This window comes from Aulonocara sp. 'chitande type north' Nkhata Bay, linkage group LG19 (assembly GCF_057382095.1).
Source record: "Aulonocara sp. 'chitande type north' Nkhata Bay isolate Kocher_YH1m ecotype deep benthic linkage group LG19, A_spYH_male_GT1.1, whole genome shotgun sequence".
Classification (NCBI taxonomy): domain Eukaryota; kingdom Metazoa; phylum Chordata; class Actinopteri; order Cichliformes; family Cichlidae; genus Aulonocara; species Aulonocara sp. 'chitande type north' Nkhata Bay.
In genome coordinates, this window is record NC_141362.1 from 23,099,742 (window position 1) to 23,127,344 (window position 27,603).

At 40.1% G+C, this 27,603-nt stretch overlaps 4 protein-coding genes and 1 non-coding gene across 5 annotated transcripts; 1 reads left to right on the forward strand and 4 right to left on the reverse strand.

Annotated features, from left to right (window-relative positions):
- Nucleotides 1–320: 320 nt before the first annotated feature.
- LOC147307027 (interferon-induced protein 44-like) lies at nt 321–5,693 on the reverse strand. The gene is made up of 8 exons (XM_086275497.1): nt 5,593–5,693; nt 2,679–3,172; nt 2,385–2,436; nt 1,980–2,175; nt 1,736–1,882; nt 1,467–1,638; nt 1,175–1,275; nt 321–1,096 (listed from the first exon to the last, which is right to left on the reverse strand). The coding sequence occupies exons 2-8, from the start codon at nt 3,157–3,159 to the stop codon at nt 839–841; spliced, it is 1,407 nt and encodes a 468-aa protein (XP_086131623.1). The 5' UTR covers nt 3,160–3,172; nt 5,593–5,693; the 3' UTR covers nt 321–838.
- LOC147307028 (U6 spliceosomal RNA) lies at nt 5,217–5,320 on the reverse strand. Its single transcript, XR_015126519.1, has one exon. It is a non-coding gene; the product is annotated as a U6 spliceosomal RNA (small nuclear RNA).
- A 913-nt stretch (nt 5,694–6,606) lies between the features above and the next one.
- LOC147307029 (microtubule-associated protein 1S-like) lies at nt 6,607–19,398 on the reverse strand. Its single transcript, XM_086275045.1, has 10 exons — nt 19,201–19,398; nt 17,844–17,939; nt 16,478–16,560; nt 14,369–14,506; nt 13,142–13,652; nt 12,952–13,038; nt 10,189–12,680; nt 9,516–9,657; nt 9,172–9,389; nt 6,607–8,973 (listed from the first exon to the last, which is right to left on the reverse strand). Exons 1-10 carry the CDS (start codon nt 19,361–19,363, stop codon nt 8,818–8,820), a joined length of 4,086 nt encoding a protein of 1,361 aa, XP_086131171.1. The 5' UTR covers nt 19,364–19,398; the 3' UTR covers nt 6,607–8,817.
- Nucleotides 19,399–19,624: 226 nt separating this feature from the next.
- Nucleotides 19,625–22,936, reverse strand: LOC147307030 (cocaine- and amphetamine-regulated transcript protein-like). Its single transcript, XM_086275425.1, has 4 exons — nt 22,801–22,936; nt 20,601–20,946; nt 20,345–20,425; nt 19,625–20,138 (listed from the first exon to the last, which is right to left on the reverse strand). The coding sequence occupies exons 2-4, from the start codon at nt 20,748–20,750 to the stop codon at nt 20,031–20,033; spliced, it is 339 nt and encodes a 112-aa protein (XP_086131551.1). The 5' UTR covers nt 20,751–20,946; nt 22,801–22,936; the 3' UTR covers nt 19,625–20,030.
- On the forward strand, nt 22,280–26,511 carry yju2 (YJU2 splicing factor homolog). Its single transcript, XM_086275424.1, has 8 exons — nt 22,280–22,419; nt 22,685–22,785; nt 23,645–23,789; nt 23,901–24,035; nt 24,120–24,301; nt 24,483–24,633; nt 25,495–25,666; nt 25,848–26,511. The coding sequence occupies exons 1-8, from the start codon at nt 22,396–22,398 to the stop codon at nt 25,958–25,960; spliced, it is 1,023 nt and encodes a 340-aa protein (XP_086131550.1). The 5' UTR covers nt 22,280–22,395; the 3' UTR covers nt 25,961–26,511.
- Nucleotides 26,512–27,603: the final 1,092 nt, after the last annotated feature.

Genomic DNA, 27,603 nt, shown 5'->3' on the forward strand with positions numbered 1-27,603 from the left:
ACATGCATCTGTTCAAGTGAAATGGTCCAACTAGCTCCCGTGTTGGACTATGAGATAAAAGTGTTTAATAAGAGATCACCTTTTCATAACAACGTCTTTACAGGACTGATGTGATTATGTAATTATGACTGACATCTAGTGGCTGAATGAAGGGGGAACGTCTATGTAACCCTCCTACTACTGAAAGACTGCAGTCATGCATATAAAGCAAGCAAGCAATTCGTGGAACTATATCATCAGTAAAAATGGACCTAGAGTCAAATTTGCAATATGTAACAAACTGAAATAAAGCATATGATAAAGCACATTGACTTTCTCTGTTTTCCTTTATTTTTATTTTTTTACACAATAAGAGCAGGACAAGGATGAATATATTTGCAAATTAATATTTTCAGAATATCCAAGTTAATTAAAATAAAAGAAGTGCACACAACAGACTCTGCTTCTAAGGATCTGAAACTCAAGTTGACTTAAGGGTCTACCTCAAAGCTGATCAGGACCCATGATTGGATCACGTGGCATCTGTTAATGACTTTAATTAAGCTCAATGATTTTAGCTTCAGAGCGCAAAAATATAGCACTTTGATCCAGTGGCTTTTAGTTGAGAAAAAGCAGCATGCAACGTGCTGGCACATCTTTGCAGACATGAAATGAACAGTGAATATTTATAAATGTTTTTACTGTTTCACTCATGAAACAAATATAGTTTCAGTTTGCCCACAATACAAGGGTTTTACTTTAAGATCATTTGTTGCAACCCTCTTGGAGAACCTAATTAATTGATCATTTTGAAAAGGTCTGAATTGAAATGGTTTGGGATGCTTATATGTTTTGGATTTCAAATAATCTGATGTTCTTTGTGTTCTTGATAATCAGGGCGGGAAATATCACTGGATCTGTAAAGCTCCATCTGATCATTCCCTTCCTGAATTTCAGCCTGGTTCTCAAAAAAGCTGTCTGCAAAGTTCAGCATGTGCTGCACAGCACCAAACAGTAGAGTGTCAGTGTCCTGGTCCAGGTCCAGCTCCTCACTGTAGTTCTTCACCGGCAGTATACAGGATAACGGGATGCCCAGAGCCTCACTCAGCTCACGCGCCTGATTACACAGATTAAATGAGCATTATTGTCATGTCAAATTTTGACCTGCTACTGTAAATGCATCTAAAAACATCACCTTCTTCTGGATGTAAAAACTGCGATAAACATTCTTCAAGTCTTCCGCCACCAGTGGACAGGCCTCGTCTACTTTAGTCATCAGCAACAGCTGAGGAATTCCTTTGAGGGACCGGAAATACAAATCATGACTGAAACAGTTTACTGACACCAAGAAAAGGTTTACCCTTTGTTGTATTTCCCTAATATAGCCTTACATATTTACATATACATAAAACTGCCTGCTGCACGTGCTGTTTTCAATGTTTTCTAAAAAAAAAAAAAAAAAAAAAATCAAAAGATTTTCTGCTGACCCAGCTGATTAGTCTTTCTCCGGATGGCACAAAGTTTTTCCAGCATTTTCTGGCTGAGAATAGAGACCTTGCAGGTGTCGACCACATAAACCACACAGTGAATCCTGTCACTCAGAGTCACATGCTTCTGATAGCCAGGAGCATCTATTAGGATAGGGCCAGATGTGCTAAACTGAAGTACAAAAAAACATAGTTGTTACTTATCAATCAGCTGCCTACGTTTTTTGTATTTAATCATTTACTATTTAATCAGTTAACATGAAATGCACCTGGTAGCGATCCTTGATGTGACCTTTATAGATGTTGACCAAGTCCTCAATGTCCAAACCACCCTTTTCCTCCAGCCCCATTGTGTCACAGAGGATCAGTGGGACGACGCAACCACCTTTCCCTGCCTTGATGGTGTAAGTGCGAAACTACAGAAAAGATAGAAAATGTCATTTAATGGGAAAACACTGTACATTACAGGTAGAGCATGCAGATTCAGTTATACAAAAAGTCCTGTGCCAGTACCTGAGTGGTCACACTCTCCCCCGCTGTGCCAGCGATGGCCTGGGAAGTCATGTTGCCTCGAAATGCTGAGTTGATGGAGTTAAAGAAGCTGGACTTGCCTGCTCCAATCGGGCCTACCAACAACACACGGGCTTGGTGTACTGTTTTGATGTCAGGCTTATAGTTCAGGATGGCCTTCATCAATTGCTGTTTTTGTCTAGAAGAAAGAAAATGTACCCACACCACCCAGAGTGCAAGCACAAAAAGTTTACATGATGACAAGCTAAAAAAGATATGACATAACCTTATACTGATGATGAACATATGATGAACAATTTAGTTTTTCTTAGAATTACAAAATCCAAACATAAATTTATATATTTTACACAAACACCACCAATAACTGTGCTGCAGGTTTCTACATACTCAGCTGTCCATTTGATGTTCCTCCAGGGCTTGGGCAAGAGATCTTCTAGGTCTATAAGTGAAAAATCGATTAATAAGAACAGGATCACTTTTTAATCATATCAATATTAATTCTCTAAAAAGTGCACAGTAAAATTACAAGCCTTGGTTTAAGCATAAGCTCATGAGTGCACGAGGCCATTTCTGCAAGTAGATGAGCACGTTTCTTAATGGTCATGAAATGTCTGTTTTGAAAGTATAACCATGGGAGACATCTTTTTAATTCTATAAAACTCAGGGATTACTTTTACACACCTTCAACTCGATACACCTCAAACTCTGTCAGTGTCAAGTCATTTCCATGCATATCTGCAGCCTGAAAGTTGAAGCCTGTGCCTGGATTTGACTGCACTTCAGGTTTGTCATCATGCAAGAAAACCAGAGCACCGTAATTTGGACCGGTGCCTCCATCAGTGAAAGCACACTGCCCGATGATAGCTGCTACCCTCAGTGGTTTGTTTCTCTCAGCACTGATACTGTAGAGAAATGTCTTCTCATCATTGACACCCTCTCCACCTTGAGTGTAATCTTTGGAGGTGTAGGCTCCATAGATGAACCCAGCAGCATTGTAGGCTACAATAACGGTGGGCCCTTGATTGTCACAGTGTCTGTGGAAGACATTAGCAGTGAACCCATGGATGCTGGCTTTGTGGAGCAGATGGAGTTTGACACGACCGAAAAGAGAGAGGAGCTGCTTCTCCTGATCCTTAGACAAGGCGGATTTCATTGCTGCCATGATGGGAAATCACCTGATGATGTAGACAGATCAGATCAAGTTTAACAAGTTATCTCAGAAAACCACAACTGCACATGCATCCTGTGACCATTTATATAATATGTTATTAAGGGTTTTTTGTTTTTTTTTAATAAAATGTCATGTAAACCTGCAAGTGAATCATCCCACTCCCACCTTACTGAAAACTCTTTTGCTTGTGAAACACTTTCTTTTTGAAGGGCACGTTTGCTGTCTTTCATTAAAACATGTAAAATACAATCACCACCAGTCCACATAGCAAAATTGGTATGGCCCAGATCTGGCCCACACAGTGTGCTTATACATGGCCCACATGCTACAAAGAATGACGGGCCTTTGGTGGCCCAGATCTGGTTTGCCAGATGTGGTCCACACAAAGCCAGTTGCAGACACACTGGTGGTCCTGTGCTGGCCCAGAGCAGTTTCAGCTCTGGCCCCAGATGTCAGCCTAATGTGTAGCTTAATTAAGATGAGTAAACTGTCTGTCACTAGGTTCTGGATAAAGTGTACACTGACAAACCTGTCAAACTTGCATTTGAAACGTTGGTTACCATAGCAGTATAATATTGCAACATGGCATTTGTGTCTTCTAACTAAAATAGGAAAATAGGAACATAAATAGTGTCATCATTGCCAGACCTGGCCCACATCTGGGGCCTGTGCTTCGTACCGCGCTAAGTGAGTTAGCTGGATTAGATTGTTGACGATTTCGCGTGATCCTGGATCGTTCGGTTCCCCGAAGCCCATCCGGGACTTGCTGTCATAGCAACAGTGCCGTAAGCGTAAACCTGCTGGGGACCAGGTTTACTTTATGTAAACAGGATTAGATCGTGGCCACGCAGGTATGTCCGCGTCATTCATACGAAAGCAACAGCGATATTCCACCACTGTTTCACCATAAATAAATAACATCAATGTAACTAAAGATAATGCAGCACTTGATCCTTTTATTGATTTCACACAGATACATACAGGTCATTCCCTAAAAAAGGGAAATGTACTATTAACATTCTATTACATGTATGTGATTATTACAGATGTAATTCATATTTCAGAGTAGTAATTGTAAATTACTGCGTGTAATCAAGATGAGAGACCACGGCTATAAAAGCGAAGGTGGATTTGGGAAGCCTGTCGCAGTCATATCCTGTCCGTTTACGCGAGCAACCCATTGCGGAAGGTGCAAGATTGATAAGGAGAGTCCTCAGAATTCAGCGTATATTGCGGGACAGACAGGATCCTTTAGCTCAGCGCGACAGTGTGCTCATAGAGAGATATCGATTTTCCCGTGAGGGTATTATTTACTTAACCAACTTGTTGACGAGGGGGTGCAGGACCACCACCTGTCTTTTTTTTTTGCTCTGCCCTTTTCTTGGTTGCTGTTATGAACAAACAAACAGAGTATTCCAGGGTCTCTTTCCAAGAGACGACAAGCAGTATAAGTGATAAATATTACCATTCTGTAGAATATTCTTATATTTCACTTTTACTTGTTCCCATGTTCTAGTGGGTCCTGTTGTGGCTCTAATGTGAAAGGGGATATAATATAACATATTATAATATAATATAATGTAATATAATATTGGATAATATGGTGTGATGTGATAAATCTACCCTACCGCCTACTGGTGTTGGCCAGAGGGGGCGATGGCGCAATATGGCAGCCTGGCTTCTGTCAGTCTGCCCCAGGGCAGCTGTGGCTACAACCGTAGCTGCCTCCACCAGTGTGTGAATGTGAGAGTGAATGAATAGTGGCATTGTAAAGCGCTTTGGGTGCCTTGAAAAGCGCTATATAAATCCACTCCATTATTATTGTTATTATTGGATTACTTACGAGTTTGATTTGTCAGCAACTTTCTGCCAGCCCTCTCTCCTTGCTTTTGCAACCTTTGCAGTGTTCCCTTGCGTTTTAATTAAACTCTGAAACTCCTGAAATCCCTCACTCAAGAGTTCTTGCTCTGCTGCCGAAAAATACCGAGCGCGCTCCTTCGCCATTTTCGCCAACCAATCAGCGGGTTGCCGATCAATGTTTCTACTATCGATGCGTAGCCCCTTTTACGAATTTGCGTGTCATCCTTGCGCAGGGGCCATGCTAATCTTCTCTGTATCGTTCCAATTTTAGTATATGTGCTACCGAAGTAGCCAGTGATCGCACATTACTTCATCCAGCTGTACTAATCGTCAACAGCAGGTGTGTTCGGGGAACCGGATTAGCGCGCTCACGGTTAGCGCGATGGTTTGGTCTTGGATGTTTCATTTGATCTTGGATGTAGTAAGCGACGTACGAAGCACAGGCCCAAAGAGAAACTGAAAGTAAAACCACCTTCAAGAAACCCGCTGAAGTGATAAAAGTCATACTTGCAGCAGAAAGATGCACACTGTGGATGAAGTTAGATGTTATCAAAACAAACTCACCTTCAGAAGACAAACTGATGCAGGAAAAATACAGTCTGTGGCACGCCGCAGTGGTTTAATGTGTTGTGGAGGTTCAAACAGGAATGAAAGTAAAAGTAAACCTTTTTTCTTTGTCCCTGTTGTGATTGGTCACATTGTAAAGGCTGTAAAATGAGTGCAACCAATAAGACTTGACATGAAACATGATTCTTCTGTGACACTGAGTTTTGCAGTTCAGTCTAAAAGCTATATAACACTTTGATGATACACCGAAAGAAATACAGTTATGAGGAATATACAGTATAATGAGCCTTATGAATAAATTATTCAATTAGTATGTATTTGTTCCTTTATTCATGTGTATTTTAGTCATTTTCAGAGGGTTTTTTTTAAGTATAATCAAATTCAGATGCATACACATACATACAGTATTGTGCAAAAGTCTTGAGTTACTCCTCTTTACACTTCGTCTTCAAGGAACCACACCTTGTTGATTTTTTTTTTAAGCAATAGTTTTCCAGGCAAAAGACTTTTAAACTTTTTCCTTTGGACGTTGGCTGCTTTTCCTCTAAAAAACAACCTTGTAGGTTTACCCCTTCCCCAATAACAACCTCAGTCGTGATTCCCTGTCCTGTTTTGTTCCTGAAAGACAAGTCAGTGAAAACCAAATTCATTTTTAAACTCACTGACTTTTATGGCAACATATAGCAAAATCAGCAGAAATAAGAAACAGACTGCCTATACGAAAAGTGACCACACCGTACATTTACTGACTTAATCCAGGGGTTGTTACTATGTAATAAGATACTTTGGTTGATCTTGTGTTATGCAGTATGCTAAATTACAGTTCTTTGTCTCTTTTAATCAAAATTTTATAATCCTAAGTATGTAACACCATCCAAAGCATTTCCAGAAATATAAAATTAATTAAAATGTAGCTACAATAAGCAAAAGTGGGTAATTTGTTCTATTGTGTTGTAAGATTATGATAATTTGATTCAACATCCACAGGGCAACTCTCAGCAGACCTTTGAATGGTGATGCACATTCTTTATTCATACATTGCTCACTGCCCTACAACCCACACATTTGACATTGTTATTGTATGTTCTTACAGACAATTACAAAGTGACACTTTCCCATTGCTCACAACACCTTGCTCTGCCCTGTCTCCCACAGTGCTTTGCTCTCTTGCTTCATGAATATCATGAATGAACAACAACATACAGTACATTTTTTATACATGCAGGACACATACACATAGTTACAATTCACTTGCAGGTTCAAGTAGTCAATCGTTTAAAACCTCAAACTGGCGCCATTTTGCAGAAAAAAGGCAGTCATGAGTTGTTATAAATTAGCACTGGACATCATTGTAACATTATTGGGATGAGTGACGAGAAATAAATCATTTTTTTCTCAAGTATAATAAGAACTTATGACTAGTTTTTATAGCGTCTTTAAACAATTGAAAAAAAAACGTGGATTTAAAAAGCAAAATGGGTTGTTGTGTCTTTGTGATCATTTGCTTTGGTATTAATCAAACTCTGCATTCCACATGCACATTCATGTGACAGGAACAGAGAGCACTGATGATTTCTTACACATCCCTCCATGGATTCGTGGATATCTAGTCTGGGCTCAAGTAAAAGAAGGACCTGTCACTGTGACTACACCAGTTTTTATGATGTGCAGACGCAATAAAAAATCAACACTTACTATTGAGAGACTGCACTGACGGTACTTTGGACACATTTCCTTGTACTTTGCACTTCCCTTGCAATTTCTTTGGCCTTTTGTAACATCTGTGCAATTGATTTAATTAGTTAAGATTTTTTTTTTCAAGAACAATTTCCTTGAGGGTAGAGCTGCATTTAAATATTTACCTTCAAAAGTGATAAATTGCGCATTTCTGTGTAGCCAGATTGGATTTAATGTCTCAGTTATAATAATTATAATCTAGATATGCATTGAATATGTTCTTTATTTTCCCTTTGTTTTGTTTTGGCTTTTTTAAAACTATTTTCAAAATGAACAAGAAATAAAAATTTTAAATGAAAAGAATTTTGTCACTATATTAAACAAAGTGCCCTGTGTACTGTAGTCTACTTTATTAAAACTGTTCAGTATTAGGATGGAGTGGGGGGTTGGGTGCTTTCCACCTTTGGGATGTCTTCACTGTTTAAATACAATCTGATTGTTAAGTAATTCTTATTTACACTCTGGCAAGCCTCTCTACAACAGACCGTGTGATCATATCCACAATCCAAATACATATTAACAAGTCTGAGCCTCACACGCTTATGATCATAAGCATTTTAACTGATTACAATTGCAGGACTAATATTAATATCACGATTGCTGTAATGCTGTTAAATTTAATCTGGTACTCTAATCCCTTCTGGCAGATTTGCACACTCATTTTCAGTAATCTCAGAGTCAGTAATTGTCATTTTCAGTATTTCTGAGAGTCTGTTTGCTCAGCACAGTTGACACTGCCACCAATGTGGCGTAATACTTTTTTAAAGCAGTTAAAACACAAGCGCAGCAAACATCACATGTACTTACAGTGCTCAGAACAAAATGCTTTACCACTCAATATGAATATTTGTTGTTGGACTCTCATTGAGAAATGAATGATCAAATAAGTCTAATTAAAAGAAAAATAAACAAATGCACGGCTTTCATAATTAATAGTTTGCACACTTTCACCAGTTGCATGTAATATGGATAAATGTTGTTAGAAAGCTGTTAATGCTAAAAGCAGCAAAACGGGCCCAGGTACACAGCACAAACTACGATCACGTTTCAGTGCAAGCCTACACAAAGTGCCATTGACCCCGTGTACATTATTTTCAGTAATCTACAGCATCAGCTTTCATGTAAATCTACATTTATGCAGGCTGACATGCTTCTCTTGCAGCCAGTATGACCTCCTCTCCTGTTTTGCATAGGGTCATGGGTCAGTGAAGTCATGCATTACCCCCGGAGGGAAGAGATCTAAGGGCCCCTCGGTGCAACAACACCCTAAAGGAAGTGTTATACCAGGAAGAGTGAGGCAAAAGCCTCATATCGTTATCTACTCAGTCGTGAACGTGCAGAAAGAGTTGCACTTTTTTCCATAATATTTGTTTCTAACTTCCTATTCTGTCACTCCATCAGTCCTCAAGCTCTCTACCTTAATGTCACAGTTTAATTTAGCCCAGGTCCACCTTCCATCCTCCAGGCTGCAGATCCTAGTTTGTCTCAGAACTCTATTTTGCAGGCGGGGAAAGTTTCATCCTGCATGGCAACGGTGCTGTTAGATCCCAGGACAGTGATTCCTAGTTCACGCTGTTTGTCCAAGGTCTGCTGGTACCACTCCTGCATCGACACCGATTCGAAGGTAGGGATCACTGTTACCTGGAGAAATACAAAAGGCCGCCTTTAGCCATTCAGTAATAGCTGATGATTTTAGCATTTGGAGGGATCTACAGAGTGTGGTTTGGGATTCAGTAACAGCCCAATTTTCATGGAAATGATCTCTGTGATTGCATTTTACATTTTCTCATTTTGGGGGAAAAAACACTTACATAATAATCTACTGTATAATGTTTCTACCTGCATAGAGTCTGGCCATGATATCTTTCCATCCAGCAGAGCATCCAGGGTTTGCCTCATTAGTTCCTCCCGCTCCGGGCTGTCACCGCTGATGATGTAGCAAGAAGAGCGAACACACTTGAAGAAGTCCACACTCACTGTGGGAGAGGAGGCTCCAGAGGGGGTATAAGCCAGGTCCACATACACACTGACTTCCCCAGCAGAGGTAGCCTTAGAGCCTGTGGCCGAAAGGAGAGGAGAAATTACAGCCTAATAGCGCTCATACCGAGACACAACACTTAAATGTTGAAGTTGCCCTTAAATTACGCACGGCAAGAGAAAAAATCCCACTTCACAGCTCATACCTGGACTGGACGAGGATTTTGCTGGTGCTGATCGAGTGCTGGTGGAGGGGGTACGAGCTAAAGAGACGCTTCCTTTTGTGACTCCACTTTGGCTCCCTGTCCTGCTTTTCCCTGAGCCTGATTTTTGGGAGGCCTCAATGACCTGATCACAAAAAAGATCAAATGTAATACAAAGTTCAGTGGTAGATTTTGTTTAAATAGATTATGATTTAGACAATTTTATGGCCCAAATTTTTAAAGTAATAATTAGGTTACGCTTTACAAATAAAAATAACATGAGTCAAAAGGTCCACTTTGAGTATTTTGATGGGTTTTATGAAGTAACAGAAAACATTTTGTATCATATCAAAATGTCAGATATGTTGAAGCAGCCATTCATATAATAATCATTTTTACTCTTATAAAATAAAGACACAGGCTTTAACCTGTGGCCAAAACCAGTTGCGCTGATAGTATAATTAATCTTTCATATATTTTCATAAATCACATATTTTGCCTTCAATCTAGCAGACGAGATAAATTCAGTAATTACTCGGACCTCTTTGTGTGACAACACAACAAAATAATTCAACCTGTCTTCAGCTTAGAAATACCACAATCCACCTGAAGCCACAATAAAGCTCATACATGATCTTAACACAGGCATGTGTTTCTGCTCACGAGACAAACTCACCCCTGCAAGTTTTTTTCCTCGCATGCCCGTGGCTTTTGCTCTCTTGCCATGAACATCTGAGTCAAACTGGGGAACTGGCATGGAGGCGTCAGGATGTGGAGGCAGAGGTGGACTGTCCCTGAGAGGTGCTGGAAGAGGGTCTGGCGGCAGAGCCTGATGGGTTAGGATGTTTTGTGGAGAATTAGAAGGCTCGCTACATGACTCATCCTCATCCGAGTCCAGAGCTCCGTCAGCAGTGGTGGACGGGCAGTCCTCAGTGCAGACAGGGGCGTTTGAGTCACTGGGTGACGTGTCCTTGGTGTTGTTATTGTTGTTGCCGTGATGATGCGGAGTAAAGGCTCCTCTGGAGGCCTCGCTGGTGCCTGAGCCGGAGTCGGGCTGTTTAAAATGTTTAAACTCACAGGGAGAAACCAAACACAGGTCTACATCATGACCTGAAGCCTCGAAATGAAGTGTGCTGGGAGCCAAAGGTCGTGCTGCCTCTGAACTCTGACCTAAAGATTTGAGAGGCTTCTTCATTTGTAAGGACATTCCTGCATAGTGGCTGCCATTGGAGTGAGAGTGATAAACGCTGTCATCGCCCTCTCTCTGGCTCCCAGTGGTTGGTCCCTGCTCAAAGGACATGGACAATGATTCATCTACCTCTGTGGACTGAGGTGAGCTCACCTCTGCTGGCATGGAGTGTGTAGTGGTGGTGGCAACAGAGGGAGACGGGTCTGAAGAAACTTCCTTAAGTGTCCCCAAAGGAAGAAAACTTAAATGCTTCTCTCTGGGATGTGTGGGGTTCTCTGGAGTGCTTTTAGGATGGCATAGCTGCCCCTCACTTTGCCTGGATGACCCATTTGGCTGGTTAACATCAGCAGAATCTAGGCTACCCTGGGCTTGTAGCCGGCTAAGAGCAGACCTGTTGCACCAAACATCGTCTGGGGACAAACAGTAAGGAGTGTGGCCTGCGCTGTTGGGCCGTGAGTCGGGGGACGCTGGTTCTACGGTCTCCTCGTCGGGGCTGACAGGAGCCTGGTTCTCTGGAGAGGATCGCGAGGGTGGACTATATTTCAAAGCCCCATCAAGAAGCGTGTACTCAGTTGGAGTTAAGTCTAACTGGACTGTACGCTCATTCTTTGGTGCCTTGTTCAAAGGAGATGGAAATCCTACAACCTTTGCAGGTTTTGTAGCATTTCCAGGCTGGTCTACAAGGCTTTTCTGCAAGTCTGTATCAGCTCTCTCACCACTTCCAGGCATATGTTGCACTCCATTATCACCACTCCCTCCACTATCTGCTGCTTTTTCTACTGATCTGTCAGCTGTTTCATTACAAGTGTCTTCTTGGCTCAGGCCTCCTAGGCTCTTTTCATTTTCTGGATCACTGCTTTTCTGCTTATCTACCGTTTCCACCTGTGCCTCTTCTCGTTCGATTTCCTCCCTCAGCTTAAGAAAATCAGCTGTCATATCTTCAGGGGTAGACATTTTGGAGCCACAGGGATTTTCCTCGGGGTCCATTTTTTTATTTTCCTGCTCAGTAACAGTGCACTCTGGATCAAGGATTTCTGGCACAGCTCTAGTGTCAGATTTGGCTGAGTCATTATTTGGCAGTGCACTGTTGACATGCAGCTTCTTGCTATCATTTGCTTCCTTTCCTGGTAGCTTTTTTGCTTTCTTCTCTCCTATTTTAGAGTCATTCTTTGCTTCTTTTTTGAGCTTCATTTTATTTTCGTTCTTTAATTTGGAGGGAACACCATCCTTCTTGCTCTGACTGTTCTTTCTAGCTATGCTCCCTTCTTTGTTGTCAGTCTTCTCCTCTTTTTTCCCATCCTTTCCTCCTCCTTTTTTGGAAGTATTCTTCTCTGCTGCTTTATCCTTTATGCCTGTCTCTTTTATTTTGGTTTTATCAGTCTCCATCATGCCAGTTCCATTTAATGCTTTTCCTTTTTCCTTTGAAGACACATCCTTACCATCTCCACGCTCTTTCCTTTGTTTGTGTGTTCCCTCCTTTCCTTGTGACTTGACACTGTCCTGGCTCTCTGTCCTCTTGGTCTTTTTCTCTTCTCCTAGTTTCTCTAAGTCTCCCATTGTCACTGTGGGTTTCTGGAGAAAGGCCAGCCCCTTTAGCTTTTCCAGCCCCTGCAGCAGCTTTGCCTGTGGGGTAATGCCAGGGAAAAGCACCCTGACCACCTTCTCTTGAGGACACGCTGGATGCCACACAAGCAGAGCACACACAGAGGTGAGGGCGGTGAGAGGGAGAGTTTGGGATTTAGATGCTGATGATACTCCATCGGGCCAATTTTGCATGAATGTCTGGTATTCCTGGTTGTTTTTGCCTGGGTTTAGTATGTATAAATCCAGCTGTCCCACTCCCATCTTTTGGAAAAGGGTTAAGGGCTCAAAGGGGACTCCTTGCGGTCGAAACATTGGTTGCGGTCTGATGTCTAAATTCTTTAACAGCTGTAGGGTTAGAGCAGCCTGCTGGGTGCTCTTCAGTACATTGTCCACACCTGACAGGAGAATAATGATAACTTGTATAACCAATCAGTCATATCATTGTTTTTAGCAGTTAAAAATGTCATGAGATAACATGCACAAGTAGATGTTGTTGGTGCTTGAACATTACACTGATTGCTCAGTGCAAAACAAAACAGAAAGTAAATAAATGAACAAATGATATTAATATAAATGCATTTATCAGAAAAATGATTGATAGCTGATATTAACAGTTTGGTTATTTTTTCAATTTTTACTCTATTGTTGTTTTATTGCAGCACTCACAGGGCTGTTGTTCCACCTGCAACCTGCTGGGGGCATTAAAGAACACAACCCCAAGCTCTGGAGAGATGAGCTTCTTACACGAGTCCTCTGTGGAGCAGTATAAAGAAAGAAAGAGAGCCACAATGTGTTATTTCAGAAAATGAAACAAATAAAGAGAGCATAATTTACTCATTATCCCCTGTTATGCTACCTATGACGTCAGTTCTCAGCTCCTGCTCAGCCACCTTCCTCTCCAGGAAGGAGACGACACCAGGGAGGTTCTCTGTCCCGACATGCGTCAACAAAACAGCATCAACTCTGTCGAGGTGGCGGACCAGCTTCCAGAAGCAGGCCTGAGAGTCCGAGCCTCCGTCCACCAGCACCGTAAACCCGTTAACGGCAAAGAAGGCACAATCACCACGGCCAGCAGGGAATACGTAACAGCAGGGGCGGGACAGCTTGAGGAAACCCACAGTGGTAGGAGGCGGCAGCAGGTCAAAGGGGGAAGAAGGACAAATGGTGCAAGAGATGAGTGACGTGAATTTCCCCAGAGCTTCCATCGCAGGCAGCACCTCTGGGGGATTGATGCAGAGACTGAAAGGACCTTGCAGGGGCTGGTTTTCCACAAGAGTCTTTCTCCACTGGCCAATGTTGGGACAACTGAGGGTCAGATGGATCCTGCTGGGTGGAAGTGAGGAGGCAGAGCTCTCCTGGTCAAAAGACTGAAGAGAGACAAGTTCCCAGCATTATATATACAATTTTTAATTTTATCCTTCACAATTTACAGTAAAGTCGCTCAAAGCTATATCTTAGTCATGTCAGTGGATAGCGCCTCACATTTATTAAACAGGCAAATTTATGGAATGGTCATTTTAAATGCTGATCATATTATGTGATTATGATTTTTATAAAAAATGAGAAGATACTAAATACTGGTTGGGATCTTTATAAACTCTCAATATCAGGATCATCCTCAATAATACATTACAGCCCCGTTTTTAAAGTATCATTTGGATGTTAGGTCAAACTTCACTGTTGTGAGAACTTGATGTTTACCCTTCACTGCAAATTTTAAGAGTTTTGCACTATTTATTAAAAGATCATTTTTCAAGACCACAGTCCAGGAACTCTTAACAATTTTCTGACCCTGAAACTGAAAGAATGATCAGTAATATGAGAAGATAATCATTAGTCACTGCTCTGAATTAAGCCTGGATTTGTAGGTGGTAATAAAGGTTTACTTTAAAACTGTACTATTGTTACATGTATAATTTTAAAACCTCTGTGTGTGCTTGAAAACATGATGCTTGTTTTTAAGCGTGTACTCTTAACATATTCTGATATTGTCTATATGCAGTGTTCCGGTCATTTGGGCTTCAAGGTGTGGCAAGTTTGTGCATTCAGAATTATAATTGCAACTTTGTGGTTAGGTGTATACCTGTTCTGTTAAGATTTGTTTCAGTTGGTATGGTGAAAACAGTCCTCTGTTAAAAAGCACGTCTCCGCTTTCCTCCTCACTCAGGCCAGCCAAGATCAGCAGCTTATGAGCCGATTCTCTGGACAGGAACGCAAACACCTGACCAGGGAACAGAAATGGAAAAAAATCAGGCCTAATTGAAAGTCAACAGAAAAGCAGTGAAGATAAATGTAAAAATATAGATGGAGAAAAATCAAAGAATAGTAAACAGTACTGTGAAAATGCATGAAATACTCTTAGGCAGGCTTTCTTGTAATTTCTTTAAGAAATGTTCTGCAAGTATCTTGAAAGAAATTCAAATCACCTGGTTAGTGCAAAAAAAAAAAACCAAAAACCAGTATTTTATGAATATCAAGTTGTCTTAACTTTGGTATTATTTGTAGGTTTGACTAAAGAAATTGGAACAAATGTTGTGTTTTATAACAGACTGCTAGTAATGAAGTGCCTGAAGATACAATTTAAAATAGGCTCTTTTCTATATTGTCTGTTATGTATTTACACCAAACCGGTTCATGTCTTGAATTAGGTGTTGTTTTATGCTTGAATGATTCATAAATCAGCATTAAATAGCTTAAAAAGATCTTCTGAAATGCTCAGGTACAAGGATGGACCAAAAATGAGTGAAAAGGCAATGTCAATGTCAAAAAGACAAACTGTATAAGAGCTTCAGAAATCCTGGAGAACTATTGCTCAAGACTACTTTTTTTTTAAACTATAAGACAGTTTGGTTCCTTGGAAGCAAATTATAAAGAAATGAAGGGTCTCTCAAGACATTTGCACAGCTCTGTACATCAAATGTCACACATGTCACAAAGATGTCACACCCTTGTTTAGCTGTTTTGTGATTACATTCCAGGATTACTCCATAACAAAGCAAATGAGTAGCTACAGGCCTCATTTTTACCATGCAAAAAAATGTGTATATTGAGTATAGACCAATCAGCCACCACATTTAAAACGCTGATAGTGTTTATCACTGATCATCTAAATGCAGCGCAATGTTGTGAATTGAAATCTTGGATTTGAATTTGTTGCCACTTTGAATTCTTTGTACTTTTTTTAACTTTATGCACAATCTACTACATGGTTATTTTTATTTTTGGAGTCTTGCGTTTAGGTCACAATCGTGCAAAAACATAACAAAGGTAACATGTCTGTGCCCCGATATGACAGAGCTGTTATATTAGGTTAGGTTCCTCTGAAGGCACATGCATAACTGCACAATGGTCTTCATCAGTGTGCAGTTATGACTTCGGTCAGTTTGAAATTTAGAGCAAAACGTAAATGCACCGCAAAAAATATTCAACAGATTTTCAGAAATGCAGTATATTATCATAATAGCCAGGTATTTCTCAATATGATGGAGAGGCAAACTTTTGTGCATGGAAGAAAATGTAATTGATTGAGCCCCAACATCCCCTCTCTGGTCTGTGTTAGGCCAGAAATAGTCAATAACAGCCACGGCCAGACAGCCGGGGAAATGTTCCAAAACCAGTGAACTGCCACATGGCCCTTTTATCTACTGACTGGTGTGCAAACGTGTTGGACTGTCTGTGCTTCCACATGACAAATTGTGTGCTAATTGGATTCTGGCAGTGATGATTTGAGTTAATTGTGTTTTAGAGCATGCCGGTGCTTTTGATATGAACACGAGGTGACATACGAGGTTAGCGTTTTTCACAGAAAGCTCAATAAATCTGGATCCCACGTAAAAACAGGGGAATAGTGTTTAAAGTTTGGGGGAAGAGGGTGAGTGTTTTGGTATATTGCACCTTGCTTTGAGATGTTGCCTATTATACATATTATACTACATACAGTAGCCCAGTTATAGTGTGGAAGTATTTGAGATAATAATGTTGTAATTTTGCATAGTTATTCAAGGCATCTACAGCCTAATGAAAATAATGTACATGTATAAATTCCTGTTGCACCTGCTTAAACATAGTGATGGCAATAAAACAACAATTCATACATTTGGGAAATTATTATATTCAACTTATTTCTGAATAACTGAATCATTTTAACACAGCATCATTTTGTCAGCTGCCACCCGAGGATTTATCCCCTCACCTCTGAATGAACCTGGTCCTGAGATGGACTGATCACCACCTGAGTGTCCAACACTCTGGTACAGTGACGTAGACACTTATGCCCTGAAGAGGCAGAGAGAAAAATAAGAAGAGATATAAAGAGAAGGACAAACAGACAGCCACAGGGATGCAAACAAGAGGGAGATAAGCCGACAGGTCCGAGCATTGAGTGACAGACTGGAAGCAAATAGGAGAAGAGCTCAAAGAGGAGAAAGTGAACTGGGCTAATCGGACGGGTGATTGACTCACTGGGTGAAAAAGAGAAAGTAAGAAAAGTGGAACAGCTGAGTCAGAAGGATTGTCTGAGGAAGAGATGCCAAGTTTCCTCAATCTGAGAAGGACATCCAGTCTGAGAGGCTGGACTAGGTGAACAGCTAAGAATACAGAGGCGTACTTAGCCGACTGGAATTTCATGACCCAAATATGAACAAATGTTTCTCAGTCTTTTTACACAAAGGGAAACAGAAAGGGCTATTTTCCCTACATGACATTTTGCATAATTCAACCAAACATTTAAAATTCTGGGAGAATATGTCTTTTCCTTTCCTTGACAATAATTAGACATATATCTCTGTTTCTGTACACTAAAAAATGAAACTACAAACACCATCTGGCTAACTTAGCTTAGCATAAAGACTGGAAATGGGAAAATGACTAATATTTCTGTAACACATGTAAAAATTAGAAAATAGCATCACATATCACATAGCATGTGAAGGCTGGGAGCAGTGACTTCCTGGAGTCTCCACTGGTGGTTAATGTAAAACCTCAACATGCTGATTCACCACTCTGGTAAATGTGAGGGCTCAGGAGGCAGGATTGTTAGTATTATTAGTATTATAGCAAGATACATAGTTTTGACACTGAATGCAAGTGAGTGCTATTGATTGTTGTCTAACTTTTGGACAAGAAATTAAATAAATGCATGCCTCACACTATTCATTTCTGTAGTCGATCTTATTATGGAAGCTATACTACAGTGCAGGCAACCTCTCTGGATAGACAAATGTCTGCTCTTGACCATTTTCATCACTTCACTTTACACGGATCAGCTGTGACACAACTGTTTAATTCTTTTTGTCTGTCTTTTTTCCTGTGCTCAGCTGTCCTTAATTGCCAACCATACAGAGAGAACGAGAGGTGGCAAAACTTGGCTGCAGGTTTCTATTGTTTTCTGTGTCGTGGGCCCACCCATGCTCAACAATCGCCCTGTCTGGCTGCTTGTCCACTTTCCTTCCTTCCTTCCTTAGTGACCCCAGATTGGCTGAGCTGAAATATTGCCATGGCAATGGGAGTTTCCCCAGTAGGGCCAAAGAGTTTGGCAAGAAAGATGACTTAAATCTTACCTGCACTCTTGAAAGATGCCGTGTGATGGGAGAGGAATTCTTGGAGGTAGAGGTTCAGGTTACAGGATTTTAAGTCCACATCCCATGACCGAATACCTGACAGCAAGAAAGTTAGAGGCTATACTGTCACATGGTGCAATGTGATAAAAGCCTACACATGTCCAAGTATTCGCAAAATATTAAAACTGGCTGTTATAATCGTAGCTATCCCATAGTATATTTTATTTCAATATTTAATGCATTCAACCAAATCTGCTCTCTCTTTTTAACATAGTACAACGAGTATCATTGTATCTTGCAATCTGTCATATAAACACGATAAAGAGTCTGTAGCATTTACTTTCAGCTAATTATACACATTAAATACAGAATGTACCATCTTATATTGTACATGTAAATGTATTTTCTGTTTTTAGCTGACAAGTGAGGAGAATTTGAGGTTTTTCTTTGAAACACGTGACAGTCAGCTGAATGTGGTTGGCTTTTAGACTGCTAAAGACACATGATGAAGACTGAAAAACTGGAGGACACTATAGCAGATGATTTTCCCAATCTGTAGGACAAACAGTTGTTAAATTATTATTTTTATGATTAACCGATGAAGAAATAATCTTTAGCTACAGATGTACATTCAAAAAACTGGGCTGTTTGTTCAGTTCATGAAAAGTTGATGACATTTTTGAAGTACATAGCTTTCACCAGAGTGTAATGAAATGTTAATTGGCCCAGTTAGCTACAGTGCAGGAATATGAGTCAGTCTGTTTTTCTATCTGTGTCTGTCCTCGTGGTTTCTCTTCAATTTCCCTATCTATCCTGTTTTACATGAACTGTCTGCTACACATGCTGGCTTCCATAAAATGTCTACAGCTGCAAAACAGCAAAGCAATAAAACATAGACTGTAATGGATCGTTATGAGTACGCACTGTCTGGTCTGCAGCATCCACAATTACAGCTGTGCATAAATGCACAAAGGTTAATGGGACATCGCTTACAAGTGGCTGTGTGTGGACTGAAAATCCCCGGCGCAACATTTCCCTCAAAGCTTGTCCTTACATAACTAAAAACTAAAACTGAGGCGAAAGGCAAAGCACCCACTCCAGACAGCTTTTAATTATAATGTGTCCGGAGGGATGAGGGGGTGATGCTGATGGTGGAGTGTCGCCAGATGACGCATCCTCGGTCAGTACGGTGGGGAAAAATTGCATAAAAAAAACTGCAGTGTGCTCAGTATATCACCGCAAGTGATGATTTGGGCAAGAAGAACTTGCAGGAAGCTGTTTTTTTTGTAATACAATTGTATAGGAAAAAGCAAAATGGCATACAGCAGCTATTGGACGCGGGCTGAAATAAACCTACCTCGCTCTATCTCCCTGCTGATGTGTTCCGTCTGCCTGAGGCGAGCGGTCCGTCCGATTATGATGAGCAGGGAGTATTTATGGAGGCAAAAGTCGAGGTTTGCGGTAGCGGCGCGCTTCGGCTCCTCCTGGACCTCCCTCTCCAGCACCCGGCTGGACGCCATGTTGGAAAATTGCGCTTCTATGTGATGTCATTGAAAAAGCCTGACAGCGCCTTTTATTACAGGGATGACAGCTGCTGTGCTGGAATTCAGCCGCGCATCAGTGAATGGGCAGGAAGAGGCTGAATTATTGATCACACGTGGCAAAGGGATCAATATCTATTTTTATTAATCCCATTGTAAATTACTTCCATGTATATTTTATAATATCCCATGCAATATTATTACCGCAAAGGTGCAGCAGTAACACTCTACAGACCCTTGAATTCAAGTTCATTTATTGGTATTTTCATCTTACAAATCTATTTATAAACTAACTGTGCGGTATTTCCAACAATCAGGGGAAAAGAAATAAATATAGTAAAATATTATGACCAAAAAAAGTCTTCCACAAGATGCCGCAATGATTAACACAATGATGTGACACAATAATTAACACGGACGAGAGAAATAAAAATTAAAACGACAGACTCACAAAAACTCTTATTCATAACAGTCAATGTTTATAAAGGCAAAAAAAAAAGTCACATTCTACAGCATTTTATTTTCTATCACAAATGTATTGAACAGTAGAAGCAGACCTTCCTGTCATTTCTCACATTCATCTTTTTTTATCAGCCCTGAACTCTTTCGTTATTTCTTGTACTTCTGTTATCTTTTTTTTTCCTCATCACAAACATTTCAGAACATAGAAGTTACAAGTAGTCCCCCGTGGACAGCTACACAGCGTGCCAATACGCGCGCCTTTACGCACGGCGCACGGCTCCCCTGCGTCACACTGAAAGGGTAACATAAAATTAGTACACTGTAGACAAAACATTGTAAATTTTTTGCGATTTATAGAATTTAAAAATCTTGATTAGATAAAAACAAACGTCTAAAAATCCTCATTTTTTTCTGACTGTTGTAAATTCAGAGAATCTTAAATAAGAAAATGAAATCTAACAGGTTTCGTGCTGTTTTATTTCTCATTTGTCTGCTTACCGAAGGTAACCATCCATGCTTTTTCTCCAAGGGCATCTCTTTGCTCCTCAGCTTCTCCAGAACTTCTTGCAATGCGTCAATCTGCACAGGGGGGGATAAAAAGTCATATTATCAAAAAACGTTTACTATGGACTTTGTTTTTAAGAAAATTGTTGTTCAAATAATTTAAATACCCTAAATACAGAAAAAAAAAATCAACATCCTTCTTTATACAAATTAAATCGACTTAACCCACATCCCCAACAAAAGCTCTCACCAAGTCTTTCTCTTGTTGAGTTTTCAGGGTGAAATCCAGTGAGCGCGTCTCCAGTGAGGAGTCCTCTGCGCGAACGAGGTACAGGTAGGCGTAGCAGCAGGTGACCGCGAGGAGGAGAGTCCGCGCACTGACCATTGTGTTCAGACACATAAAGGAGGAGTCCTTCTCTTCAGCGGGTGGAGCTCTTTTCCAGTAGACAAACGCTTCTTTGGAGTGTTGAGGATGGATGTCTTTTGTCCACAGAAACTGTCTTTATAGGCTCTTTGCAAGTGCTGCTGACATCAGCCAGTCTTTGAAATATTCATGGAAACTTTGACATGGATGACACTGCTCGGCACCTTTGCATCTTTAACAGGAAGCGATAAGAGAAGATGAAAGCCAAACGTCGATGTGAGACCAAAGAGTAATTAAACTCCTTTATCTAAAACTTTTTATCCCAGTCTTCCAATCAATTTCAGTTAACTGATCCCATTGAATTCCCAACAAATCACATTTTTTTCCACCTGTTTCTGTGGCCTTTTTGGTTAATCACATATCTGACTCACTGATGCGTCACATTGATGTGTCAGAATCAGAGTGAGAAATCAAGTAAAACAGCTAATCTGCATTTTGATTGCACAGTTATCGAAATAATAAAACAACAAAAAAGACAACAACAGAATTGTTTCCAATTTTTGAAAGTGGTGTTTTGCAAAGCCCTGATAATTTCACTGAAAAATACAATTTACTGCGTAAAATGCACAACAAGGAATCCACTGGGGAGATTTTATGACTTGCATTTGACACTATAAATTACAGATTACCAATGAAAAGGTTAGGAATTTACAATATTAGCCTAATGGGATAGCACACTCGTGGCCACAGTTATCTTGATGATAAGGGTCAGTATGTGCAAACAAAATATCTGTTTTGGTGTAATTTAACTTTTTTCTTTCAAGTTTGCTATTGGTGAAGTCTAATAAATGTGCTCTCATTCAGAAAGTAGACCCTAAAAGGGTAGTTCTAAAAATGTAATGCTTCCATCTATACATGGTGTTGTCTCATTTTAATTCAATTCTTTGTCTTTAAAAAATAGTAATAATAGCAGAAACAAAAGTCCTTAATCTTAAAGTCAAACTTTATTCATATCTTATTCTTATTTAACGATCTGCCCTTCTGATGTCACTGCTGTTCTGCAAAGTTTAAATCAGACAGGCTGACCAACACAGAGACCAATATGTAATCAAGATACAATTTCCTTTTGTAGGAATAACCTTAACCCTCCCCTTACCCTCCCAAGAGTAATGGGAATGAATATGTGAGGCTGTCAGGCTTCTGTTTACACACCAAACCATATTACTGACCCCCATATCACTGACAAATCGTTTTACGCCATTTACCATGCTGGTCATGATCCCTTTCACTATGTTGGGAAAAAAAAAGACAAAGCAGACAGCACCTGAGGGCCCTGTTCAATATATAAAGCTTATATGAGTCATTCAGGTAGAATGGCAGCAAAGGATAAAGGGATTTGGGGGGTTTGAAGGAGAGAACTGTAAAAATCCAAGTAATTCAAGTCGTTATACATGTATTTCCCTTGACAATGATTTTTTTTATAATAAATGTATTCAATATCCATTGTTAAAATATTTTGTTGTTGCTGTTGTTTCTCACTTTTACCGCGCGGGGGCGAGCGCAATTTGGAGGAGGGAAGCAATTGAACAAGCAACCGGAAGCTTATCTTGCAGTTTACAAGAGGTGTTGCGACTTTCCAGCGTTTTTTTTCTGTACGTTTGGGTAACAGCAACAGTAAAAAATGTCCGAAAGAAAAGTATTGAATGTAAGTATATGAACTCTAAAACTGGTACTTCACTGCTGTTATTAAAATACTATAGGACCAGAGCAGGTTGGCGTTAGCATTGAAGCTAAGTGTGGCGTTTTTTATAGTTTCTGTTTAATTTAACTAAAAGCTGGTAGGTAGCGTTGCTTTTTCAACTACTGTTACTACGATAGTGTGTATCAAGACTATATTGTAATAAAATTAGACATTATTAGTCTAATGGCTACAAGTTTGTAAGCTAACCTATGTGTTTTGCTATCCACAGAAATACTACCCTCCGGATTTCGATCCGTCCAAAATCCCGAAGCTAAAGCTCCCCAAAGATCGTCAGTATGTGGTCAGATTGATGGCTCCATTTAATATGAGGTATGCTTGTCTTACCCACGTATATCTAAGAAGTTGTTTCCTGGTTACACTTCTGAAGTTTAACTTTCTTACAATGAAATGCAGCTAATGTTGTAAAGGATGCTGTTATGAATACACAACCAAACAACATGCGAGAAGGCGAACAAAAACGCCCCCTGGAGCGTTATGAATGGACTGGTACCAACAGTTGTGGTCAGACATATACACTCATCATAGGCATGACTGTCATGGTAATTCTGGGCTTTTAATGAACATGCAAAACAATCTTTAGATCACATTCACCCACTCAGACACAGCCACTGTAGTAACCTGGGACCTCATGACTGTTTGCATACTTCGGTTCACATCAGTTTCAGAGATTTAACAAATAGGATTTTAAACAGTGGGATGTGTTTAAAAAAGTAACATCTACTCTTTTTAATAACTCTGGTAAATGACCTTCATCCAGCACATAATAATATAATAATCTTTTAACATTTTTTCCAGTTTCAGAAAAAATGAGCGTATATCATGCTCTTGGAATGACTATATGACACAAACATTGTATTTTTCAAGTTGTTGGAGAAGGTAGAGCTGTTTTAGAGCTTTCTTTCCAAATAGAGACTTCCAGGTCCAGTTTATTCATGGCCTTAACATATATATTTCTGCTTTTTAGTGACTTAAGCGTACAGTGTTAAGGTTATTTCTAACTGTCAAAGCAGGAATCTTGGTTGGTTTGGTTTATATGAATGTAAGTCTATTCATTAGATATATGGCTTATTTGCAGTAAAACAGGGTTGCTGCTCACTTATAGGACCTTTTTTTGGCTTCTCTAAATTACTCCTGTCACTACAGTGTCATCATTTCTTCTACTTTGCAGGTGTAAAACATGCGGTGAGTACATTTACAAGGGGAAGAAGTTCAATGCACGCAAAGAGACCGTTCAGAATGAGACCTACATGGGACTGCCTATCTTTCGTTTCTACATCAAATGTACCCGCTGTCTTGCTGAAATTACATTTAAGGTAAGTGTGAATGATCTGATCATCGAAGTTGCAAGAGATATCTCAGAGATATCACTTATATTGGGCATAAAATACCCGTTGACAATGCTATATCTTATGATGACGTCATAGACTGACCCAGAGAACACAGACTACGCCATGGAGCATGGCGCAACGCGGAACTTCCAGGCAGAGAAACTCATTGAGGAGGAGGAGAAGAGAATCCAGCAGGAGAGGGAAGAAGAGGAACTGAACAACCCCATGAAGGTTAGTGTTTTAAAAGTCATCCTCTGTTCTTACTTAAATTGGCACATGAAACACAGAATGAATGGTTTCCCAATCCTCGACCAGGTGCTGGAGAACCGCACAAAGGATTCAAAGTTAGAGATGGAGGTTTTGGAGAACCTGCAGGAGCTGAAGGAGCTGAATCAGAGACAGGCTCTGGTGGACTTTGAGGGAATGATCGACCAGTACAGAGAGATGGAGAAGAGGGAGCGGGAACGGGAGAAAGAGGAGGATGAGCGTGAAATGAAGTGAGTTGTGCATGCTCAGAAAAATTGTCTGATTTTTTTTTTTTTTTTTTTTTTTTTTTTTTTTTTTGAACAATCTCAAGCATGTTTCATATTTAATTGAAAATGTTTTTTGCTATAATATCTAATACATAGCTAGATGTATATGTGGAAATTTAAAATTACACTGTGCTTTGTTCAACAGGGAGATGTTGGATCGTGCTCTCGTGAAAAGACTCAGAGAGTCTGACTCTGATTCAGAAACAGAAGAAGAGAGCAGCAGCAAACAGTCAAACAAGTCCAGCTCAGACAAACCAACAGACATCCTCACTGCTGACAAACCAACAGAGGCAGAGGTCTGTATAGCCACCCACATGTGACATATCTAAATATCTGTCAAGATTATTTAGTCATAATCCTCAAGGTTTCAGTGACTGCCTCTTCATTTTCCTGTTTTACCTCCAATGTTTCAAAGTTTGAATAAAGAACTATGATTTTCATTTTATAATTTAGAGTCTGGAGATCAATATATTGAGCTGGGTTTTCATAAACCCAGTCACCTAACACAGACCTCTCATGACACATGTGAACGTGATCCAGAAATATGGCCATCTTCTGTGGCCCAAACCTAGCTTAAAATTGACTGAGGCAAAGTGAAAAGCAATAATGCTGAAAAGGTTTTCGAGTGAGCAACATATTCTTCCATCCAGACCATGTCTTTCTGGGAGAGCTTTGCATATTTCAGCAAGACAATGCTGCATCTATTACAACAGCATGGCATTGTAGTAGAAAAGTCCAGGTGCTGAGCTGGGCTGCCTGCATTCATCAGTGGAAAACATCTGCACAGTCATGAAATGAAAAATATGCCAAAGACTGCTGAGCAGCTAGAATCTCTTATCAGACGAGAATGAGAGAAAATTCCTCTCCTAAAAGTCCATCAGCTGGTTGCTAACAAACTATTGTTAAAGACGAGGTGATACTACACAGTGGTTTTCAGTTTAAATGTTAAATATGATGTTCTGTTTTCATTTACATACTTTCTCAGCTTCTTTGGAAGAGGGTTTATATGTAAGGTTGTGGCAGTTAAGGCCAGTGACTTTCACAATGCTCATTGTCTTTAAATACAGAATTCCACAATCACAATGTACTTAATGAGAATTTTCTATGTGTTGCTGACCGAAAAGCTTTGGGCTGTGTTTTCCTCATCCTTTCTACAGGGAGCTTCAGCTGGAGGAGCAAAGAAGGCCAAGGTGGAGAGCTGGGAGAGGAGTGTCGGGACGCTGGGTGGTAAAGGAGCATTAGGTTCACTGATTGTCCGAAAGAAACCAGTAATGACTGTGAGCAAACCCAGTTCAGTAACGGAAACTGCTGCTCCTATCTCACAGACAGGTAACACATCGTTATCCTGCACACTTTGGCCTCTTTTATTTGAAGTCTCTGGCATTTTGTACTTGACTTTTGTTTTTCTCTCACCAAACTATGTCCTTCGTGTTGGTACTTGTTCACATCTTTAATCAAAAGTTAGCTTTTTCTTCATTGTAAGATAGTCTTTGTTTGTCTTGTTTTTCAGATTCAAAGCCAGCGACGACAGACGCTTCTAAACCCGTCACCACACAAAATGGGTCATCATCCCTCAGCCTGTTGGGAGCGTATTCAGACAGTGACAGCAATGACAGCGAATGAGAACAAGATGACTCAAGTGACTGACATACAATACAGTGCTTAAGCCCTGTTTGTAATGCTGTACAGATATTGAAATCTCATATAAATCAGCTTAAGGATTCCCCCCCCCCGTTCTTTAAATCCAGTCAGATCCACAGAAAAATGGGTCTGTTTGTCCTGTGACTATACCACCTGTATATTTTAATGTTTATTAAAATGTCTGTACTGTTTGTATGTAGCATTTTTTTTAACTCCGTGTCTTAAAAGCATATTATAATGCTGGTGTTTCCAAGCCAGCAGAGAAACATATGTGCAACATATTGGGTTATTTCTCAGCTTGTCCTTGGTCTTGAGGTCCATGCCCTAAACGCACCACCAAAGAGCCATCCAGGTCCAGGAGGGGGCATCCTAATCTAGTCTCCAAACCAATTCAACAGACGTCTTTCATTGTGGAACAGTAGAAGTTCTGCTCTTGTAAATGAACAAGCTCCCCACCTTGCCTCAAAGGGAGAGCCCAGACACCCTTCAAAGGAAGCTCATTTCAACATTTGACCACAAAGCCAAGATAAGTCAGTAAATCAGTAATCCAAATTCATTTGTGTAGTTTCCACCCCCCCCCCCCCCCTCCGCAGACAGGATTAACTGGATTTAACTTTCATTTCATTTACATAAGCTGGCTCCACCTCAGGCAGCCAGCATTATTAAAAATCAAAATGCATAATGTAGTCTAACTCAGAGCCCAGAATAAATTAAGTAGTTGTGGAATTGTTCCAGGGTGGAATTATTGTACAGCATCTTTAATGATTTTTGTTAAACAAAGTTGCACCTTAGCCATACTTTTCTGCTAGCCATCAACAAGCTTCTGGCAAGATATTTGATCACTGTTTTTGGTAGAATTAGTGCAGTGAATTTTGTTGATTTCCTCACACCAACCCCGCTTTTAAGCATAGTTCACAAATTTCCAGCGGGACTGAGGTTTACTTTGGGAAGGCCGTTCCAGAAGCTTAATTTTAGCCTGCTTTTTCCGTTCCCATAGGACTGTTGTCCTATGGGAAAGCTAGACCCAACTGTGTCTAGCTTTTGAGTTGAGGTGAAATAGAAGAATGTGGAGGTAGGCCTAGTTCTTTGCACTTTGTGAAATGAACTAGTTCAACTGACAGCAAAACAGCTCCAGAGAATGAGGATGACAATTTTGGTCTTCCTCCAGTCCTTGGCGATTACGTACAGCTGTTTGAAGTGAAATCTTGGAATATGCAGTTATTTTGAAGTGGTTCCGAAATACCTTTGCCTCTTCTATGTAATTTTCTTTCTTATTTTCACTGAGTTCCTTGGACTTTTCTATTGTTATGAGAATTGGTCAATCCAATGTGTGCTGTCAAATAAATCCTTTATATGCTGGCAAAGAGAAACTACCAGATGTAGTCGATTGTGATTACCAATGAGAACTTAATAGGCCATGGCCAGTTACTAGATGCTGTAGAACCTTCAAACACCACTTATTAAAATACATGGTGAGTGCATTTATATATTTAAGGCTGTATGTCTATTTTTGATCCAGTGTGGATTAGAAAAAGCAAAAATAGATTAAAAATTTTCACCCAATTTTTGTTTTTAAAAATAATTAAAGTTGTATGCAGTACAATCATTTAAAGCCCAATTCAAAT

What these genes read in the sequence shown, in the direction of transcription:
- LOC147307029 (XM_086275045.1), bottom strand. Translation starts at nt 19,363, where the DNA reads ATGGCGTCCAGCCGGGTGCTGGAGAGGGAGGTCCAGGAGGAGCCGAAG. An exon ending in GGCATCTTTCAAGAGTGCAG is followed by an intron (nt 16,561 to 17,843) that starts GTAAGATTTAAG and finishes CTGCCTCTTCAG; the next exon opens with GGCATAAGTGTCTACGTCAC. An exon ending in CATGGCCAGACTCTATGCAG is followed by an intron (nt 8,974 to 9,171) that starts GTAGAAACATTA and finishes GTATTTCTCCAG; the next exon opens with GTAACAGTGATCCCTACCTT.
- LOC147307030 (XM_086275425.1), bottom strand. Translation starts at nt 20,750, where the DNA reads ATGTGTCTGAACACAATGGTCAGTGCGCGGACTCTCCTCCTCGCGGTC. An exon ending in CTCAACAAGAGAAAGACTTG is followed by an intron (nt 20,426 to 20,600) that starts GTGAGAGCTTTT and finishes CCCCCTGTGCAG; the next exon opens with ATTGACGCATTGCAAGAAGT. An exon ending in AGCATGGATGGTTACCTTCG is followed by an intron (nt 20,139 to 20,344) that starts GTAAGCAGACAA and finishes TTACCCTTTCAG; the next exon opens with TGTGACGCAGGGGAGCCGTG.
- LOC147307027 (XM_086275497.1), bottom strand. Translation starts at nt 3,159, where the DNA reads ATGGCAGCAATGAAATCCGCCTTGTCTAAGGATCAGGAGAAGCAGCTC. An exon ending in AACATCAAATGGACAGCTGA is followed by an intron (nt 2,176 to 2,384) that starts GTATGTAGAAAC and finishes TCTTTCTTCTAG; the next exon opens with ACAAAAACAGCAATTGATGA. An exon ending in GAGAAAGACTAATCAGCTGG is followed by an intron (nt 1,276 to 1,466) that starts GTCAGCAGAAAA and finishes GGTCCCTCAAAG; the next exon opens with GAATTCCTCAGCTGTTGCTG.
- yju2 (XM_086275424.1), top strand. Translation starts at nt 22,396, where the DNA reads ATGTCCGAAAGAAAAGTATTGAAT. An exon ending in AACTGAACAACCCCATGAAG is followed by an intron (nt 24,036 to 24,119) that starts GTTAGTGTTTTA and finishes ATCCTCGACCAG; the next exon opens with GTGCTGGAGAACCGCACAAA. An exon ending in ACAAACCAACAGAGGCAGAG is followed by an intron (nt 24,634 to 25,494) that starts GTCTGTATAGCC and finishes TCCTTTCTACAG; the next exon opens with GGAGCTTCAGCTGGAGGAGC.